The sequence below is a fragment of the Molothrus aeneus genome, chromosome 8, assembly GCF_037042795.1.
Source record: "Molothrus aeneus isolate 106 chromosome 8, BPBGC_Maene_1.0, whole genome shotgun sequence".
In the NCBI taxonomy this organism is placed as follows: Eukaryota; Metazoa; Chordata; class Aves; order Passeriformes; family Icteridae; genus Molothrus; species Molothrus aeneus.
Window position 1 is genome coordinate 17,416,041 of NC_089653.1, and position 22,658 is coordinate 17,438,698.

Genomic DNA, 22,658 nt, shown 5'->3' on the forward strand with positions numbered 1-22,658 from the left:
TCTGTTATTACAAGGAATAAGTATTAAGTAGCAGTGCCCTCATTGTGAAAGGAAAATGATGTGATAAAAAATCAGCTAGTGACGTGATAAAAAGATCAGCCAGTCTGTGTTTGATAAGTGAAGGAAATAACTTTCCAACATTTGAACTCTGACTTCCTATGGACCTAAAAATGTCCTTCATGCAGGAGACAGCCTGTACCACTGCTAAACCATATGGTGATAGACATTGCTGCTCCTCACATCTACAGCCAGACCATTTCATAGGCCCAGCCCAGGATCAGAAATGGAAGAAATGCACACATTCGGGACTTAGCACTCCTGGAAGATTAATACACAGGAAAGGGAGGGGCTGATGCAGCTCCAGTGTAAAACCCACACATAAAGTTCAAGGAGGTTCTTTTATTCTGCTAGCAAACAAAAGAGAGACAACCCACCTGTTTATAATTTGGGAATATTTCCCAAAAGCCAAGGCACTTTCATTTCCTTGGCCTTCTGACAGCAGAGTCCACAAGGCTTGAATACTCATGTAACTTTGCTATGGCCCAAGAAAGGGTTTAGTTCCAACTCTTCTAGAGGTATTAGTAGTATTAGAAGTATTAATTAGCATTAAATTACTACCAAATAGTCAGAAGTAGTCAGCAAATAATTCAGACTGATTAATTTCAGTGGCACAAGTACTAAAACATTAGGACATCTCAGAGTGATAACAAGTTCTAACCAACTCCATTTTAAATTAACACTTAAGGCCATCATCCTGATTCCAGTTCTGTGTGGAACCTAAACAAGACACTAAATATTATCCTAAGGGTAGCCCATTAACTGACCAAACTTCTACCTGTCTTCATGTATCTTGTCTAATTTTAGCCTCTATTTTTGCCAAAACTGGGAATTAAAGCCACCTCTACCCAGGCAAGTGACTTGCCCCTTAGCATCTCTTCCATCCCATCTACTCCATGCAGCTTAGCACTGACAGGAGAACACCACAGGAATTAAAGCCAAATTCTAGTGTCTGATAGTCTGCAGCATGGTTCAGCAGGTGGACTTCATATGACAAGTGCTATGGTACAAGCCTGTATTTATGCCTGTGATATTCTTCAAGTGAAACAGTAACACACAGAAATCTCTTGTATAGAAAAAATAATACTCAGATGTAATGTGTTCAGTCCTAAACACATTACACCTGTGAATGCCTCTATCAGAATTTTTAATTTAAAAGTCATTTAGAAGTCATTTCCTGTAGTTAGGTTCAGCTGCTCATTGCTGCAGGCACTTATGTGATGCAATCTCATATCCAAAAGTTACAGAAATTGCACCCTACTTTTTTATAATTACCCCTTTAAAAAACTAATTTAGGTACCCATCTCAACTCTTTACAGTCTCACTTTGGCAACTCAAATTCAGCATTCACATATTCAAGAGTAAACTGGAAATTGCTGACTTTGCTCAGAGATAAGTTACTGTTCATCCCCTTAAAACTGACATCCTGAAGCACCCTGTCATCTTACTAGACTGTTGTACCTTCATTCTCCATACATATGATGTATACTTTTCTAAAATTTGTTGACTGGGATGCAAATGGAAGGATTGTGTTAATTTTCCCATATCCACTAAGGAGAGGCTGATAACTAAAGATGGAACACATATGGCACATCCTCTAGAAACTCCCTTCTCAGCCTGGTACAAATCCCTGGACTTCCAGCCAAGGTGGAGCTCAAATAGCCAAGTGTGACAGCTCAATGCATCAGAAGATTTCAGCAGTAATTTAAAAGACAGAATTAGGACCAGCTCTGTCTGTGCAAAATGGCAAGTTACTAAAAATGCCACAAACCACAAAGCAGATGTTAACAGGAATGAGGGCACATTAAAACCCATTAAATAGATAAGCTTTAACTAAAGCACGAGTTTGAACTGCTGGAGTGGCAGAGCATGCTCTGAAACTGAGCAAGAGAAATGCTACATCATGCAACATTTCCCCATGTGGCTGCAGAGGGGAAATAGGAGTAGAGAGGGGATTGGAAGCTGCAGTCACCACCAGCATAAATAAAAAGAAAATCCAATCAAAACAGCAAAAAATTATTGAGGGGAAACAATTAAGAACCATCCTAGCAATGAACTATGAAACCACCAGAGCAAAATAATGCAGCAAACTACAAGGTCCTGTCCACCCTGACACAAAGGAAAGGAGTCAGTGCAGATTTTGGGTAAGCTGCAGAAGGTCTTTTCCTGTGCAGCACACAAATGCTGACCTGCAGACCTGTTTCTGCTTCAGATCCCCATCAAGGTTAGCCCCACTCCAGGCTCCATAGCCGTGTTCAAGGGCTATTAAAGTATTTGCCTGGCTGGACTAACACATCCTCTTTTTAAAAAGAAAACAAAAACAGGACATTTAGCATTTTTAGATTCCTTCATATTAATAATAATTTGATTTTTACATGCATCATTCCTTGATTTTTCCAGTGCCAACCTCAAACTTTGAAATTTTTTAAGTGGAACACTATCATTTGTGTAACACTATAATATTTTTTTGTAAATAACTCAATGTTATTTCTTGCTGAAAATGCTGAGCAAGCAGCTCCTAAAATTATTTCTTCTTAACCCAGATTTTTTTTTTTATATGAAACAACAATTGCAAAGGGATTACTGACCTACCTGCCTTAATTTGAACCGTACATGGTGCACGACTTAGGTATTTGTGTATTCATGTCACTTGTCTGTGAGATGTATTAGTCATACTGCCTTTGACCTATTTTTCACGAGCAGTGACTCCTCTTCTATTGAGCATCACGACTCTGCCAGCCCTGTGACTACAAGCCATGAATTGACAAAAACAGTGCTGAGCCTTAGGGCTATTTATTTCTCTATTGAGGAAAGAGGGAGAGATAACACACCACAGTTTGCCCAGCTGGGTAATAATAAAGGATCATGAATGATTAAAATCCACATGCTGTAAAACTCACCTTCGCTATCTCTCTGCTGATGCATTAAATTAAAATCAATAATAGGAGAAATGAAGTGATATTGCTCTGACAAAAAGAATGACAAAAATAGAATTACATGATATGGCAGGTGATCACACAATACAGACATAGGAAGTAAAGAGAGTAAATTTACTTGGGGAAAAACAACAGATTAAAACTAAAAAATAAAATAATTGGGATTCTTAAAACCTCTCTGAAAAGGAAAATTCCCTCTCAGAAAACTGGAGAGTTACAGCTGTTAATTTCCATTCTTTTACCAGGTATCACCCCTTTTTACGTTACACAGCCTTTGCAGGAGGAAATGGTGCTTTGCATTAGCTCTGCACTGTTTCCCAGAGGGCTGCAAGCCTGATTTTAAAGTGCAAGTCACAAGGCTTTCTTATAATTGCAAATGAGAGCACATCATGGCACGCTGGCTTACCTCCACAACTGGCCCCATCAGCTTGCACACTGCTGTGGGCTGGAGAAGGGGCTGTGTCCTTGGGTGCCGGCAGCTGGGGAGTTTCCTCCTGGGCTGGCAGAAACGCAGAGCACAGATCAGTTTCCAGGGCTTGCAGCTTCAACAAAGAATTCTGCAGACAAAAGCAGAACATTGGGCTGGGTAGAGAACAACGGGGATCAGCAATGCTCTTCAACTCCCGGAGCCCATCGGCAGCGCCTGCAAAGGGGTGTTCCACTGCCAGCTCCGGGAGGACGTGGGGAGAGCAAACGTGCACTATTCCATGAGTTTCTTGACTCCTGGTTATTTAAGTCCCAATTTACATGGATTATTCATGGCACGTGGGAAAGATGACTTTGTCAGCAAGAGGCGATTTATTCCAGGCAGCCAAGCTGAGATGGTGTCCCTCCTCTTGGGCTTGAAGCAATACATTAAGGAAGTATTTCATTCATTGGGCTGACATCACGATCTGATGACATTATGTCCCTCCCCATCTACCATTCATAAAAAATCAAATCTCCCTCTCCAGCCTGTGAGTGCAGTGCACAGCAGTGAACAAAGAGTTACTGACAACACGATCACTCAAGGGATTCTTGGGAGAGAGATTTTTTTTAATTGGCTGTTTTAGAGGTACTTCATTATGTAGACAGGGCTTTTATGAGGACTGCTGCCAGTTCTACAGGACAGCAGATCATTTGTGATCCGCTGCAAAGGTAAAATCAACACATCATTGTCACTGGCTGCAGGCAAATCAATGACAGGGACAGTTATCTGCCACCTCACTTCCAGCCTCTGTGCCATGCGTGGTCCAGCTCTGATCTGAATTTCTAATGCTGCATGCAGCACTGAGCTGCACGATCTGACACAAGCATCTCGCTGTGATGGAAATGCTGTGAAAGCCCTAATCACCATCTGACTGGGCAAAATGAGTCACTCCCCACACCCCACGCATCCAGCTCCCCCATCTCAAGGGAAATACAGCTCAAAACATAAAACAAAACCACACAAGGCTGTCCTAATAAGCACACAGCTGGCACACACAGAATGTACGTATAACATTAAGTCACTCAAGTGATACATATTTATGAAGGACATTTTCTGAAGAAAATTATCTGAGATGCAAAAAAAAAAATCCTCAAATTCATACCCTGAAAAGTCTTTTCTTCCTCACTCTGTCAAACACCTGAAACCAATTTATTGATTCATTTAATGAAAAATGAATTAATTTATTGGCCTGATTTCCTCTGTGTGAGAATACATCACCTATGTGACAAGTAGTTTTATACATCTTTGCATAATTTTTGTTGTAAGGCACCCCTTTTGTAAAACTAAAGAGGTTTTGGTTGATCTTTTGGTTAAAAAAAAATCAGCTTGGTTGTCTGAGAAGATCAGGGATGACTTTCTGCCTTTATCCTTTCATTCCTTTTATAAAATTCAGGAAAATTATGGAAACCGTCTTGCCCCTAAAAGCTTTCAGGGGGCAGTGCATTTCCTTGTCAAGGGAAGAGTGCTAACTTGCATCATACATATGGCACTGTTTTGGGAAGTCCTCATTTCCTATTGTCTGTCATCCCAACTAAACCCAAACAAAGTGGCTGTGGAATTATCACAGACAGGCAGAATTTTACAGTCATTAATGTCATCTAGCAAAAGATGACACTTTGTACCAGTTACAAACCAGTGAGGACTCTGATGTCAGCATGGTCCTTACCAGGAGAACAGCTGATGAAAATTAGAGAGAACACAGATGATAACCCATAGGAATGTGTCAGTAAGGAAAATGTAAGTGAATAAAAGGACTTAACCTTCATTGACTGTTTCTTCAAGCATTTGACAAGTAAAATCCCATTTCAAGAAGATACATTCACTTTGCATCACTATTCCTTATGACACATTGATATTTATGGGAAATTCAGTGTAAAAGCATTCTCACAGACTACATTGTTAAACACTGTATTTCAGCAATGCTTATGCTGTTATTCACCAGCTGGTTTATATTTGGTTGCTCTGAATTATATTTTTCACCCATCTGGGGAAGGTGGGTGGATGGCAAATTTCCAGCCACTGCCAAAACACGAAAAGAAAATCATATAATAATGATAATAGAAATACCTTATCTATTTTCATGAGTGTGCCCTTGACAGGGATTTGAGAAAAACACTAAATAGCTTTGATTGTCTTGATGTTACCAGGGAGATAATGAATCTGGAATGTACCACCAATCCCATCTTATCCTCAACCACAGCAGAGTGTTACAGCCCTGCCACACTGCACTGTCCAGGAAAGTCACCACAAATTACCAGGAAACGTGGCAGGGGACACAGCTGAGAGCAAAGGGCAGCACATCTGCTCTGGGGGAGAAGCAGCCTGTGCTCATGCTGTGAGCAGCTCTGCCACGGCCAGACCTGTCCCTAGGGCCTGCCTGGGCCACCTCTGCTCAGGGCTGGTCAAAGGAAGTTGCTAAACATGTTAGAAGCCAGTGTAAACAGCTGAAACCCACAGAGGGAAAAGTCAGGCCATGGTGGGCATCATCATCAATTTGAGAATGCCCCCACATGGAAATCCAGTATAATTGAAATCATTTAAGCTATGGTGTCCTATATCAGCTAAGATCTCAGTTCACATACATCAGATATGGTGTTAATTCCAGGTTCATTATGGTGCCTAACATGAGGATTTCTGATGCAGTAATTCCTGATCCATGTTAATGCAAATGAAAGGACATATTACTATCTCAAATGGATCCATAAATTGCTTTGGAAAAATAACCGTATTGTTTTCTCTTAAGAAGAGTATCCTAAAAGTTTGAAAAAGAAGCAATTATAATTGTCTTGGACAAAGGTTTCTTATCTCTTCTTATGTCCTCTTAAAGCAACTGACAATTCAAAGATCTTAAACTAAGCCAATTCTCCTAAAGGATACATTATTACAAATAATGGTAAACTGAAGAAATTTTTAGGAAGTCAGAGAAAGACAGGAAGAGAAACAGTGTAGTCCTTCTCAGCCTTTGTTATTTTTGATAATACTTTAAGAAAACACAGTCACTGAAGTGCCATAGCCTTGTCTGCTGGAGAAAGCACAGTACAAAAGGACTGCCACTGCCAGAGGAAGCTCAGCATGTAGTAGAGACACCTTCTCTACAAACAACTAAGCCTGGACCCACTGATCATCACTGCTTCCAACCAGTGGTTGCTGAAAATGAAGAGGGGAGGCCTTAGGGCAAGGAATCACTGAGATAACAGATAATCTCTCACACCTAGATGAATGCCACACACTGTTATGTCCCTCTGGAGAGTGGGACACTGAAAGAACAAATTCTCCCAGTTCCTCACCAAAATGCTGTGGCACTGAGAGGCAGTACCCTGGCATGGCACAGGACCATGCCCAGCAGGATCAGCACTGTGGGATGTGCTGGTCAGCATGTCCAGGATGCCATAGCCTGACAGGAGACAGTGTGACAAATGAGAAAAAAATTGCCCTTAGAAAGAATTTATTTCCCAGATGAAGGATTAGCATTATCAACATCCTTTGTCTCATTCTTGTGGACATCCAAAGGTTTGATAAATTTAAGAACTGAGGGAAAAGGAAAGGACCCAGGTGTGCCCCAGCCATGAGCTCTGCTCAGACTCAGCCAGGAGGGTGAGGAGCAGGGGTGAGGAGCAAAGCCCAGGCTTGGTGCTTCCTGCATAAAATGATATTACCCTGACCTCCACACGGTGTTCCTGAATGAAAGGATGCCTGCAGCCTGCCCCTGGGCCTGCTCCTGCTCCTCCCAGACAGGAAGGCAGCTATTCTATTATATCCAGTTTATTGATGGATTTACTGGATTTATGAAATCAGCTAGGGCAGAGAAGGAGAGTAATCCAAGCTTTCAGCATTTAATAACCTTTGAAGTGATTCATATTGGAAAGAAACTGAGCAAAATTCAACCTGTTCCATTTTTTCACTCTAAGGAAATTAATGCTTTTATATGTCACACTGGAACAGCTTTTTAATCTGAGAGTTCAGGTTAAAATAAGATAGGCACATTTTATGTGAACATAAATAAATCTCTGCAGTATCCGTTAAGGCAATATTTGTGCCTTGAGGCATATGACATTTTCAATTCAGAACTTCCTTTATGGGGAACAAACAAGCAACAATAAGATAGAACAAGATATGCCCTGGGTCTGCATAATGCCACGGGTGAGCAGTGAAGAGAGACACCATTTTCTCTACTCCAAAAGGAGAATTTTTCTTATGGCACAGGTTTGCAAAAGACCTGAGACACAAAAAATTCTAAGATTTTGCAAAAGAAAGCACCAGGTTGTAACCCTTGCTCATTCCTCATTGATTATTAACAATTTATTTTAATTTCTAAGCTAATCATTGGGTTTGTTATTTTACCCTGATTTATTACAATATTTTTTTTAGCCTTTAAGGAATCCTTTGCAAGGATTTTAAATGGAAGCTTTCAAGCGGAAGCTTCAGTGAATATTTGCATTTGGGCTTCTCAAAAGAAACAATATCTTAATGATTTCTCCCAGGGCCTGAGGTGGCTCTAGAGAGGCTGAGTGTACTCTCTTGTATTGTCACTGAATGTGCCCTGCTTGTCAGCATTGAGATTTTCTACAGTGAGCTGCACAACAATGACACAAAATGCAGAGGAAACAATTCACTGCAAGGAGAAGATTAGGTCTGAATTCCTTTAAAAGGACACATTGTAGTCTCCCCCAAATGAAAGTCAGGCATCTATTAATAGACATAGATGCTCTCTGGCTCATTATGGAAACAAAGCCTTCTTTCCCAGAGTTTTTCAGGAATGGGCTTCTCTTCACCCAGTTCTTTTCTTTGTTGTGTTGCCTTGGCCTACACTAAAAAACCCAACTGCTCTCTGTGTAAGTCCCATGTCCCCCTTGTCCTTGCAGTGGGAGTGGACTCTGTGCTGGGGTGCAGGGTCCCCATGTGTGGGGAAATGCTTTCTAGGGTTTCCCACTTTGCATAACCACAAAGCTTGGCTTTACCCCCTGCCCCTCCCAGCGTATTGCTGACTGTGAGGACCTCGCCCAGGCTCATCCACCTTTCAATGGCATCACACCAACAGCTTTTTGTGCTTCACCCACACTGTGCTCCTGGCACAATCCCTGTGAAAGCAGCTTGTTCCAAGTGTCACTGGTGTTATTTGGCTTTCCTTGCTTCCCCTCTTCAGCTCTCCCCTCCTTCCATCTTAGAACCAGAGCACCTTTTAGACTCCATTGTACTGCTCCTAGCTTACTTATGCAGGATGCAGCAACCTTGAGAACTCCTTATTTTTAAACAAAACATATTTATATGACATATAACATATAAATACATAAAAGCATATAATATAAACATATGATATATAACATAAAACCAGTTCACATTTAACAGATGAACTGTTTTGAGCTGTAATAGGAGAAAAAATCAAACGTTCTTGAAAGCTGTCCCTTCACTCAGTCAGTATTGAGTGATTCTTTTCTGAGCATAAACAAAAAGCAATCTCAAATTGGCTTAAAAAAATTTAAAATATCTTGCCTCTAGCTTTCAAACTATTTTAGCAGTCTCATATCACATTTTTAAGCTTTTCTTCAAAAACATTTTTAATCTTTCATTAAAAAGCTAATCTAAGATTATTAAGCAATTACATTATTCTAAGACCTTGAAATTAACAAAAAACCAAAACATCTATTCAAAATTTATAACATCATATTTCAACTTTTGGTTACACTTACCTCATTTAAGCTGTTAAATTGATCAGTTGCTTCTTTTGGTGAAATGTTTGTGCTCTGATCTATTCTACAAAACAAAATTTAAAAAATCATTCAATAGGTTGCCTATCTGTGCTGCAAATATCTCGAGCTTTTCATCATGTGTGTATGTAATTTATAAATTACAGGATTAATCTGTTTTATTTAAGAAACAGCATTTCTATGAAAGTAACATCTCTATTTTTTAACCCATTCAAAACAACAGTGGTTTTATTGGAATCCTAAATAATACATTTAAACTGTTAATGAAGCCCTGGAAACTATGACATTAATATCTGGGCTCACTCTGTCGTGTCAAAAAGTTCTACAGATGTATGATCTGTGACTTGTTGAGCTAACAGGGTTAACGCCAAGAAAAAGCTCAAACACATGCTTAAATCTAAGCACAATTTGTCCCACATGCTTTAAATCAGGAACAAGAGTTTTCCCATATCACAGCCATAAAGAATAAATCTTTCCATATTTAAATTTGATGGCATTTCAGGCTCCCAATCTTCAGCTTTCTGCTTTTGCTAATTTCAGAAAGGCCCCAGGTGCCTGGAAATCCTGTAAGAGAGATGTCCTCATTTTCTAGTGAGTGTCACTTGGCTGCCATCAGAGATGTCCACACCTTTGGTTTTCTCAGTGTTGCTGCTTCTCCACATGGGAAGAGGAAAGGCAGGCCCTGGACTAGTGAGGGGCAAATCTCTTCCCCCTGGCTGTGGCCACTGAGGAGCTGTGCCCCAACCAGCCAGACACGGCCCACCCAGCTCCCAGCCTCAGGGTTAGCTACGAATTCACTACACCAAGGAATGAAACTCAAGCCTGGAAACAGCTTCCCACAGACTGAGCAGCCTCAGTAGCCTCCCACCACCCCTCTGTCCATCCCCTGGATGGAGCTGAGGCTTCCCACACCTGATCTCAGAGCCTGACATGGGTGTACCACAAGCTGACTCGACTCAGGGGAAGCAAGAAAACTGCAGCTGTCTCAGAGAATGAGATTTGTCAGGGCTGAAAAGGTGCTGATGTCTGCTGGACCCTGGAGACTCACTCAGAGATGTGACCAAACCCAACACAAAACCCAGATCTCTTTGCATAAAATAATTTGTATTTTTCTGGGCATAGAGTCATCCCAGCAAAAAGAAATAGCTGTAAAATCCTCTATAGACCTCCAAATCAGAACAGAGAAATGCAGAGGTGTTTGTTGTAGTTCTTCCTGGATTTGTGAGGCATTTAATGACTGAAATGATGGCTATGCCACTTCTCTTACCAAAGCAGACACATTAGATAGCTACACCAGGGTGAAAAACCACTTGGCTCCAAACAGGATCCAAGATGTGCAATTCCCATAGGAACAGAAATGAGTCATGAGAACAGCAAAAGGACTAATTTAATAGGAAAGAGTGAAATATTTATAGTTTGGTTTAATAACACGTAAGGAGGCAGCTGCAAGGCTACAAACAGCTGAAGAACTAATTCACTAATGAAGAAAAAATATTTAAGGTGATTTATTGCATTGAACTAGAGCTAGACATGAGGGAAAGGATGAAAACAACATGTGTCAGACCTGCACACTTCTGGTATTCATTTGGATAATTCCTTTCAGGGTGGATAACAGAGCCAGTGGGAACTCCCCTTAATAATATAAAAACAAACCAATTTTTTTTTAAGGACAAAAACAAACAGTAAATGCTAGCAGGAAATTCTGTAAGGAACTGTGCAAAGTTCTACATCATTCACAGCTGTATCGCTCCCGAGTCTTGCACTCTGGAGAGTAAAAGGTTTACAGCAGCCATGAGGTACCACATCTCATTCAGGCTGATGTTCTTGCCAGCTGTTTTAGGATGCCTTCAATCTTTCATTTTACTTTTCCCTTTTACACTAGAAATACTGAAGTAAGATGCTCTTATTTATGCATTATTTGGATTCTGGAGATACTGAAATCATTAAAATGAGTAACCATTTCTGGGTGATGTGCATTTACATTTTCAGTCTCCTGTGTGCTGAGCTCATCTTACTCTACACAGAAAGTTTTGGGGTGTGCTTTTTAATTTTCTCCAAGATTAATTGCTCTGCTAGGCAAATGCAGGTTTTCTGATTGTCACCAGGCAACACAGGGCTTACAATTTAATAACTATAGTTTGGATTCTACTCTCATTAAAAGTCAATCACAAAACATCCATTAACTTCAAAAGCAGCAGGAACAAGCCCTCATTTTCCATCTGTGCTGAGTACATTAAAATTATTTCAGGCCTTAGCTGAAATTTTGAATAATTGCAGGCACCCTTATTTTGTATAATTTACATCCTGTAAAATAATGAAAATTAAATTCTCTCTGTGGCTACTACTCAAATATATGTCTCTCACCCTGCTTTATAGACTGGCTTTGGCAGAATTATCCTTTTCTCCATGAAAGAGATGGCAGAGATGCAATAAGTGACATGTACATTTGAGGCTTGTGGATATAAGAAAAAAAAAGAAAGAAAAAACCCACCTAAATTCTAATTATCATAACAGAGCTTCTACTAGACTTCAAGGGGGAAATAAATTTGCATGAGCACTGTGCTGTTTAAAATACAGACCAGGACATGTGAATTTTTGAATTATGCACAACATCACTTTTAAACTTGCATAAAATTCAAATAAACCCACATAATTTTAAAAGCTGTGGAAGATGTACCTAAGGAAATCCCCACCACATTTCCTCTGTGAAACCCAGAAAGGAGCATTACATTTTGTAACTTGCAAATGTCACTCCAGCCCAGCTCTGGTCACACAAACCCCATCCCCAGGCTGTTTATTTGTTTATGCACCACAACTCCACACATATGTGGTGCCTTGGCATTGGTAATGCCAGAGTGAGTCCTGCCCCTCAGCCTCACGGTACTGTGTGGGATGAAACTCCTTTTCCAGTCACCTGCAGTCTATCCTGGCCCAACTCTCCTCCCCGGTGTCCAGTCCGGGAGCCAGGGAGGGTGACCTGGGTGGCTGACAGCTCATCAGTGTCAGCCTCAGCTCCCTGGCAGGGCACTGATTCAGCCTGTCCAGAGTCACAGCAGAGCACACCACCAGCACATCTCAGCACCCAGAAAACAGGAGGCTCCTTTCTGAGACTTCCCAAATGGCAAAAAGCATTATGAAATCCAAACTGCTGCAGGTGGATGCTTCAAAAGCACACCTATGACTCCTTAAAAAGCAACGCAGAACTGCAACAAGCTTTGGAGTGAACATAAAGTGCACACCTGCAACGAAAGAAAAATCCACCTGGAAGGGCCCAAGGGCAGTCCCTGAGTGCTGGAATGGGAGGACAGACAGACAGCCAGTGTAGCAGTGCCTGTCTCATGTGTAAGGACCTGTGCTTGTGTAAGGACAGGTGTAAGGACTTGTGTAAGGACTTACCTCATGTGTAAGTCCCTGTCCTTGTGTAAGGACCCACCCAGCCCTTGTTATTCTTACCACAAGCAGCTCTCATAGTCAGCAGGTGTGGTCCTTACTGGGGCTGCAGCAAGAGCTGCTCTTATCTTCTTCCTCCTCTATCCTCTCCTCATCCCCCCTTTTGCTTTTTTTTCCTTAATTGCACTGCAACACAAAATCTTGCTCAGACACTTCTCCCTGCCTTGGTACAAGAAGTATCACTGGAACCATAAACACCAGTATATCAATACCACCATCTCTGATGAAACTGTTCTTAGGAACCAATCAATCATTTCCCAGCTTTCTCCCTGCTCACCTGGCTGCCTGTGCAGGTGAGGAAATGCAACCTCTCAGGCTCTGCCTCACCCATGCAGGTCTGCCTGGGGACATCAGGACTTCTGCAGCTTCCCTGCTGCCTCCCACTCATCTCTGAGTTGTAGCTGTCCAGCAGAAAGCCTGGAAACCTCAAGAGTTCCCACCTGAGCTACAGCCTCAAAATATACTCACCTTGCAAACTTAAACACTGAAAGCCTTGCTAAAGCTTGGCCTCCCCTCAGGGAAGCACAGAAACCTCAAGAGGCTCTGGCTGAGCCCAAGATCCAGGGCAGCCCTGGGCTAACAGCATTTCCACTTCTACTGCAGAATGATCACAGGTCTGACAGCCACAGCCACCCTACAGCCTCTGTCAAAAATAGAGTTACAGAATCATGGAATAGGGACCAGCCCTGGGACCAGGTAAGTCCTGATAAATGAAACCACTTCATTCCCAGTTTATCTGGGGAATGATGAAGAGGGGGAACTTTCAGGAATTTTTCTTTGGCAGAAAACTTCACCCCAAACTGTAGTTCTGAATTCCACACTGACTTGACATGCAGCCTTTGCTGAAGCATTGACTTTCCCACTGCCCAGGGGTGCTTGGTTTCAGCCTCCTCTCTCGGTAGCAGGCGTCTGAGGAAAGCACCAGGCTCTGCTCAGGTACCTGCACACAGCCTGCAGCCCACTCCAGTTTTGCTGATTGCCTTTGAGAAGGCAGCTGGCAGAGCAGCTGTTGTAATCATGTGTATTGTTCCACACTGGCTTTTCTAGTCTCTGTTAAAAAAAAGGCAACTCCTTTATTTGTTCCCAGGACCTGTTTATAACTTTTATCTGCCTTCTATCAAGGTGCAAATTATATTGCACTCATATCCAATCCCAGCTACACACAATGACCAGAGCAGTATTCAGTGTAATCACTGGCAATAGTATTAGAAATTCATGTTCTGGAAAAAGGGTGTAAAGGTTCCCTTCCATGCTGATGGCATTTCATCTACTAAATTGATGCTGATTTTCATAAATCATACATGATAAACACGTTTTGAGGTTGAAACCCTTACTTCACAGGTCAGGTACAGCTTAGCCAAAAACAAGACACTATTCCCTTATTCTTCGGGCTGCAAATCTCTTCAAGTCTACTCTTCCATTTCCCTCAAATCCCACAAAACTCTCCTTTATTGTTTCAGTGATTACCATAAAATGAAATTACCCCCTCAAAGAAACAATACACACTTCTAAATCATAATTCTGTGGATTGTTGCTCTTTCATGGCCTGGTTTGTTTTTCTCTGTCACACATCTGTTTATGAGAATCCCTTGTTAGAATATCCTAAACTTAGATTATTCTGCTTAACAGGAACTGTACTGAAAAGTTGTTCATATTTCAGCAGTCTTTAATCCATATTTAGACAGGTTAAAATGATCTGGTTTTTAGCTGCCTCACAGATTTCTTAAAAACCTCTGTAGAATTCAGAGGTATTTAGACCTTTAATCCCCAATGAGACTAAAGGCAGAGCGGTAGCCCCCTGCAGCAATTCCATTAAAGCAGAAGTAACAGCAGGATGCACTAGAAACAATCAACCTTGACCCTTTATTTGAGACAGAAATAAATCCTTCTTCTCCTGTCCTCCCCCTACACATCTGATATATGAAGAGAGGTGTACAGGGACACTCCTGCAGCAGTGTCTCCCTCTCCTCTCCCCTCAAACACCAGAGAGCTTTTAGTCTGACTTAGGGACACTAGGCAGGTGTTGTGTCCCAAAGCACTGCTAATGTTACCAGCAGCCCAGCAAAACCAGTGGAACACAGTGAAACTTGGGGTTTGTGGTGCTGGCAGATGTGTTCTGCCCAAATCTAGCTATGATTGCTGCCTGCTGCCAACACTGAATGCTTAACCTTTGCATGTCCCACAGCAGAGAAGGCAGAAAACAAGGCAGGACATCATGGCCTGGCAGCAGTGTCCCAGCCTGTGCTGGAGTCAGTGCTGTGAGCCTGGTGCAGCCACCAGGGAGCCCTGTGAGCTGACACGTGGACTGTCAGCTGCTGTGGCCCTGCCAAGGCAGCACAGGGAGGGGGCAGCTGCTGGTGACCCTCAGGAGGGGTCACCAGACACAGCAATCCTCAAACTGGAGCTGGCAACTTCAGCATAGGTGAGTGGAAGTGCCCTGGGTGGTGGGAGTGTTGGGTCAAGGTCAGTTAAAACAAACAGTGCATTGTGTGAGTGAGGCCAGAGACCACATGTCAATGCTTGTTTATGTCTGAAGTTCCTTATTTGAGAGTAAAGTCACATACTTTCTTTTTTCTTTTTCATAATGTAATCAAATTGAAACATGGCCAGAATTGAGATTTGATCACTGTGCTTGCACAGCACTTAGAATGGTAAATCCAGGCATCTTTCTTTTACAGATTTAGCCCTTTTGGATACCAGGCTTTCTAAGGAGCTAGCATGGTGTTAAACAAGAATAAATAGCATAGTGAAAAATGGTTTAATGCCAGGCAGACTAAAAAGGCCAAACAGTTGAAGTAGGCAGGGGAACTTTGCTGTGGTTGCTGTTTTATTCATGCACACTCCACTCTGGTTCCTGTCTTTAAAGTCCGTGTGTCTTCCATCATGTTCCTTTCGAAATGAACCAGTTATTTATTACCTACCCATACACAAACATCCCACTAGCAGAGCCACTGGGTAGGTCTGATACCATACTCAGGAAGCTCCTCTTTACTAGTCCATGGGATTGTTTCCTCTCATAAGGAATGTCAGAAGAAGAGAAGGCAGGTTTCCTAATTAAAAATTCTTCCTGAGATGCAGTGTTTCAATTGCACATACAGGCACTGGAGGGCAAAAGCACTTTGTTGTCCAAGCTAATGAAATGCTTTTTCATTCTGCTAAACCTTCCCTTGAGTGCACAAATTAAGATCATTTACAACATTGCCTCCTAAAAGCTTTGGAGAAAGCAAGCAGTTGATGTCACATAAAGCACCAAAGTGCCATTGGATGGCAGCTGTCACTGCTGTCCCACTCCTGACTGCAAACAAACCTTGATCCACTGAGCTCTAGCTGTCAGCCAGCTGTGCCCTGAGCCACTGAGCATCCCTGGGATGGGCTGCTGCTGCTGCTGCTTCAGACCCTCCAAAGGGAGCCAGAAACTCTGCCACAGGGCACCAAGGCTGTCATGCACATCAAGGCAAAGAGCAGAGACCTGGCTCACCTGACAAACACTCTGTGCACAGAAAAGCACAGCAAAACCAGCACTTCAACATGAGAAATTTGTGCCCCAGATTTAGTAAGGACTAAATCTTATCCTTAGGACACACCTTCACTGGTGAGTTGGGTGAGTTGAAACCCCATTTGTAGCCATTTGCAAGGCCATGATGGATGAAAGTAGAAACTGTAACTTCCAATACTTACCAGAGCTGAGTTACTTCATTACCAGCTGAGTTACCTGCCATCAGGACATGGTTAATGCCAGACCTGAGCACACAGTGCCCTTCCAGCACCAGAAAAAACACAGTTGCCCAGTTGCCACAACACCCAGAGCCTAAACTGTACATAAATGGATATCCTTGCTATAATCAGGTGTGGAAGTTCCCATTCCCATTGCTCAGAGAATGCAGCTCTGAGAAAGAGAGGCAATTCAGCACCGGGGAGAAAAGGAAAGAAGTGGAGAAGTATTTTTGAAACTTGGCACAGAGGAACTGAAGTTTCTAAACTAAGGATGTTCTTTCTGCTTCGGCTGTAAGGGGTTTAAAGAATGATGAAATTTGCATTCTTATCTTTATCCCTTTCACTTTCTCCAAACATTCCTAGACGTATAAATATAGAATACGCTGCCAACAAGAGCCAGGAGTCTGAATATTTTATGCAGTAGGCAGCAGATGAATTAACCTTTCCTACAGTTCATCAGAAGTGAAACGTGCTGTGTTATCCCAAGTCTTACCTTGGCTGGAATCTCACCACTGCTTCCTGGCATTTCAAAGCCACGTTCTGTGCATAGTTATTAGCTGAGCATCCAGCCTTCCCCTGCCACTCTGAGAGGCCTGGCAATGCACACTCCAGCTCCTGCACAGGAGAAACAAAAAGAAAAGCTGCATGTATCCTGTCAGTACCAATCCAAGCTCGGCTAAGTATTTTGCTTCAGGAAAAAATGCTCCATGAGACCAGGTGCTGGTTGAGGATCTTAGTTATTTTTTGGTAATAATCTTGAAACAACTGGAGAACATAGAAGAGTCTAAACAAAGTACTATGTTATTTCACTGGAAAACAGTTTCTGAAACCAAAGCAGACTGTAACTTTTCTCTTTATTACTTAAATAACAGATTTCAGCCTCAGAGCTGAGGTTCTATACAAAGAATTAATTTGAAATTATTTACTCACATGTCAGTAAGATTTTATTACTTGGGTATCACAGATTTCAGCTTCAGAGCTGAGGTTCTATAAAAAGAATTAATTTGAAATTATTTACTCACATATCAGTAAGACTTTATTACTTGGGAATGATTAAAAAATCTGGCTGACAAAGGTGAGTGCAGTTAAATATCACTTAAATAAAATATGTAAAATTTAACCATTTGTCTCTTTCCCTTCCCTAACATATGTGTAGCTTACGAATAGAGCATTACTCTGTGAGGAGGGAAAGGCAGTGAGGGGAAAAAAAGCCACATCACCCAATCTGAGGCACAGAAAAAAAAAAAGCCAATTTAGTCCAAAAAACTGAGTCATAGAATAGGAATGAGAAAAGTATCCATTCAACTCCAAGCTTTTGAAAACCAGTTGCAGGGCTGTGAAAAGATGTGTTCGGTACTTCTTCATTTCCTTACCTATGAAATGAGTTGCAGTATTTCCTTTCACTGCAATGAAACAAGTTAATTAAGATCTTTGAAAATGTGATAATCAAAGTGGGACTTTTTTCCACCTCTTTATTAGCTTTTGCAATCAAATATTTTAGTCTAATAGTGTAAAAAATTAAAATACAATTTGCTCTGCAAAACAACAGAGCTCCCTTCCCTGCTAAAGCAATGTACCTGACTTTGCTCCAGTGTCAAAGCTTGGCTGGATGCATGGAAGTCAAAAGTTTGGGTAGGACTCTTCAGATGGGAACTTGCAGGGCAGAGATAACACAGCAATTCCAGGTGCTTTCTGCTGGATGAAGGGGAAAGCTGAGGACAAGAGCACTGGCAATAAGCCCTTGCTCGCAGGCTTTATGTTAGAGGACTTGGGTGACTTTGGGTTGTTTCTGTATTTTTTTTTTCTCTTTTATGTCTTTGTTGCTGCTCAAAAATCATGTCATTAGGGTGTTAACAAGTTACAGTAGGGGAACACCCCTGATGGAATCTCTGTTTTTAAAGAGCAGTGAAATCCTGATGTGTCACAGGCACCTACAGCAGAGCCCCATCTTCTACTGCATTTTTGTTTCTTTTCACTAAAGAGGGTGACTTCGACAGTGAAATTGCATCATAAACATAAACAGAGTATACCCAGAAACCAAAGCAAAACTTCCAGACTGCCTGATGTGTTCATGTGTTTTTGCAGCAGATGTGCCAATATCAGCTCTGGCTTTTTGATTACTGTGCACTTAGAATCATAATTTTAATGTCAAATTATTGGAAGTTCTTTGACATACAAGCAATTTGATCACTTCATTTATACTCAAAATACAAAACTTTACTCAGCAGTTTTCAGCATTGTCATCTTTAGGCACTGATTGTCAGGCCACCATTTTTATAGCTATTTACCTTGATAATAAGAGTTTAAAACTGAACTTTTATTTCTGCTATTAGCTTTTGTTTCTGCCTATTAGCTAGGAAGTTTGGTGTTCTTTTGTAAATATGTCCCAGTATCAATAGGGAGTTTGAGGATGACTCATTCAAGAATCCATACTCGTGACTGTGCACCAAAGGTGAGTGACAGGAGAAAGGATTGGGCAAGGAAAGCAGACTTTCTATTCCTCACCATCTGTTCCCAACAGTGACTCCCTGGAGTATGTTCTGGGCATATGCTTCCTCACCTCTTGAAGTCAAATAAATCCTAATTAATTTGATTTCCTATAGGTGAGTGCTGCAGCATTGCTAAGGAAGCTGATGGAACCATGGAAAAGATGAAACCAAATATCTGGAGTACAGTGGTGGAGTCACATTCCAGCAGCCTCCTCTCCTCCCATGTTCTCTTTGGAAAGGTTACAGCAGCCTCCAGAGGCAGCTCCTGCCCCCAGGGAAATAACTGCAGGCAACATGCAAAGTACAGCTTTACCCTGGTGACATTTTGCTATCTGATAAGTGGTCAAGTGAAGTCACCTGGTGCTGTTCTTTTATTACACTTGGGTTTTTTAATCATCAGTGTAAATCTAATAACCTTTTCTTCATGAAGACCAAAGGCACGAGACCACAGGGCTACAATTGTGCCAAAAATATCAGAGACACAGGAATCACACTTCAGCTGAAAGTCTTGTGAAGCTCAAAATCCCATCTTCCCTCTACTTGATCACAGCTGTCTGTTCCCTCTCACTGACCTTTCTACAGTGGAAACCCCTAGGATTCTCACAACTAGAAAGGCACACAAAAATGGTTCCCATCCAAACAGACTTTAATCCTTCCAATACATGCAGCAAACTTATCTCCCAACAGCCTCTTCTAATTTTAAGGGGACAATTCTCTTTAAAAGAAACTTATGGGCTTATAACACATAAGAGGGAATAGCAAAGAGTTCCTTGGCTTATCAGAGCAACACCTTTAACAGAGATTCTGTCACTGCTCTGGTGTCACTCTTTCTGATGCTGCAGAGAAGTCAGCTGGGGAAGTGAGGAGACTGCTGAAAAAGCACTCTGCCAATAATCCCAGGAAAGCAAGGATGAACAGTTCAATCATGATGTGCAGTGCATCCTGCTTTTCTTTCATAAATGCATGTGCTCAGAAAGTGCTGTTTATCAGCTGCTTGGGAGTACATCATTTACCCCATCCAGAGGCTTGGTGGCAAGGGGTTTCACCAAGGAAGGTTGATGCAGTTACAGTGTTTCACCACTTCTGTCTCTCCTAACTCCAACCCTTGAGCCATGTGAAAATTATCTGCCTGGCACCGTTTTTCCTTCCAGAGGCTGCATACTTAAGTCATGCTGGTGTTTTATGGCAGCCTAATTATATACTCAAAAAGTTTCCCATGAAAGAATTTCACCATTTCCAGTTAACCCCTCTGGGCCACGTAAAATGCCACAGAGCAGCAAATCTGTGCTGTGCTGGCTTTCACTGGGTGAGAGGTACAGGCAGGACACACACAGGGGGCTGAAAAAGCAACAGATGACCTCTGAGACAGACCTTGCCCCATTTATGGCTTCTTCATGACTCTTCTTCCTGATCTGTTTCCACTTGCACTTCACAGGGCAAAATTCCCATCATTTTTTCTGTTCAGCTGATAAACATGCACACCTCATCTCCCTGCAGGTTAAATAATATTTCCTAGGAATGCAGTGCAGTGGCAAAAAAACTCCCAGTTATTGCTTTATTTCTGGATCTGCTCCAGAAGAACAGACAGGAATTTTAGGGCAAGAGTTTGACATTGATATTCCAAAAGAGACTGTAATAATACCATTTGCCATTTGGTTTTCATTTTCCTTCAGGGATTCAAAAAGGACCTTCAAAAAGGAACTTCAAAAAGTTCTCACTTAGAAGGTAAGACATTCTGTATGAAATGATGAAATCCCATTCTAACTTGGTCCAAAATAATTCCTAGTTTCTGACAGGCTTGAAGTACTTCAGAAAGAGCTCTGCAAATTTCTATCCACAAGCAAGAAGAGAGGAGAGACAAAAAGTAGCCAAATATGCTATACAGCCAAGATATGGAAATACAGACATCTGTATTTGTGTATGCACAATTTTATGTAAATACAGACATCTGTATCTGCAGATGTCAGGCCTTGTGCCTACTGCAGACCAACAAATCTACCAACATTAATATTAACTATCTTGGATATGAGAATATATCCATCTGAGGGGTTAAATCTGCACCAGAGCTCAACCCCTATGCACTGCACATCCAACACAACTTGGGAAGCACCAGAGGCATTTTCAGCAGCTGCTGAGAGGTGGAATTCTAGAGTCAACAGAGCAAATGTACCACCATAGACAGCAGCAGAAGTTTCCTCATGTCTAGTCTTCCTTAGCACCTTTTACAAAATTTACAGTTCTGCTCCCCCCAGCTCCACCTAGGAAGATGGTGGGGGATAGCACTGCTACCAGTGTGCTACTCCACTGCTATGGTCTTACTATTTAAATACAAGAAAAACAGAAATTAAGATGAAGGAAAAACAGTGAAATCCCTCTATTTGCAGCCAAAATACAGTAAAGGAAATCATTGATCAATTAAACAAAACAGAAACTGTCTAAATAAATATTTGCATATCTTCAGCTATACTCTCCACTCGCTTCTGAAAACAGTTGTAGCACAACCCTCTCTGCAATTCCCTAGCAGAAAGAAACTGTTATTACAGGAGGGTTGCAGGCTGCAGGTCCTTGGAAATCAAGGTGGATTAGTGGGGTCTCAAATCCCACCATGAATTACCAGGGAGTCCCTCTTTGCATTTCAAAACTTGCTTAGACATTGTGCCGCAAGCCTCCCCCTGCTAAGTTTAATTTTTTACCTGACTTTCCTCATGGCTTTTTCCATTTTCTAGCTTTGCAATGGGCTTCGGTTTCCTCAGCTTTAAGTTGCCCATTTCAGGCCTTAGAGCACAGTCAGTTAAAACCTGCTGCTTGTGCTGCTGGGTGTCTTGCAAAGGCAGCTGCCTTTCCTCTAAGACAGCAGAGTTGTCCGGGTAATTTTCTTTGTTATCATCGTCTCTGTAAGAAAATAAAATTGAAATGCATCAGGCAGGATTTCAGACATCTGTCAAAACATTATGAGGGAAGAAGAGCAACAAGTTCTTAGCTATTTATAGCATATAGCTTTTACTAAATTTAGTGGTCTACACATCAGTTATGGATCTAAGTTAGCATTATTACACACTCAACTGGGAAGCTACTTAAATGATAGCTTTAGAGGCACTCTTGGGCTTCAGACCTACAGTTCTCATTTCCCAGATAAAATCTGAAACTCTCTTTTTCATGCAGAAGACTTCCCCCACCCAATGATTCACAGTATCATCACAGACAATAATTCCTCTCAACAGCACACTTCCCTTCTGTTGGTCTCTAGCTTTGAGGGCCATTGCACAGAGGGAAGGAGGAAGCCACTCAAAACAAGGTCTGAACAGCCAGGGATGTGTTTGGAGAAAACATCCTCCTGTGTAAAACACCTGGTGGCTTATCATACACTGTTGCTCATGGATGCTTAATCTGGGACCAGGGAGAGACATTTTCAATCCCCACCCAGACTACAATGTGCAAGTTCTGTCCAAGGAGACCATGCTAGTGTCACCCACAGCCGGTCCCTCCAGCCTCAGCCTGCTCCCATGCCTTCCACGGGGAGCACCTCGGTGGCACCACGAGGTTACCACAGTGCAGGAGGCAGGGCTGCCTCAGGAGCTGGCAGTGGCATTGCTGCTCCCAAACCCCTGGCTGGAGTTGGTGTTCAGGTGGGATTTCAGGTGTTAGCTCCAGCTGGCAGCATCCTAATGGTCAGCTGGGAGATGACCTCTCTCCTGGTGTGAAACTTCCACAGCTGAGGGAGTCAAGGGCTATTTGAATTAAATCCCCCTGAGATTCATTTATTTTTTTCCAGAAAGCATAACTTGTTAGTTCAATGTTTTCTCCTAAGGATTTTGAGCTGCCAAACCCACTTTCCATC

General features: G+C 42.0%; 1 protein-coding gene across 4 annotated transcripts in view; it reads right to left on the bottom strand.

Moving 5' to 3' along the window:
• FAM13C (family with sequence similarity 13 member C) overlaps window positions 1-22,658 on the bottom strand; it is a 47,628-nt gene that overhangs the window by 19,276 nt on the left and 5,694 nt on the right. For 2 of the 4 annotated variants that reach the window (XM_066554366.1, XM_066554363.1), the window contains exons 3-7: window positions 21,514-21,712; window positions 16,825-16,946; window positions 9,150-9,213; window positions 3,400-3,550; window positions 2,958-3,023 (exon numbers count right to left, since the gene is read on the bottom strand). In XM_066554366.1, coding sequence (XP_066410463.1) covers window positions 2,958-3,023; window positions 3,400-3,550; window positions 9,150-9,213; window positions 16,825-16,946; window positions 21,514-21,712 — 602 coding nt within the window. The remainder of the gene's footprint in view (window positions 1-2,957; window positions 3,024-3,399; window positions 3,551-9,149; window positions 9,214-16,824; window positions 16,947-21,513; window positions 21,713-22,658) is intronic. The other 2 variants (XM_066554365.1, XM_066554364.1) reach the window with 1 other exon arrangement.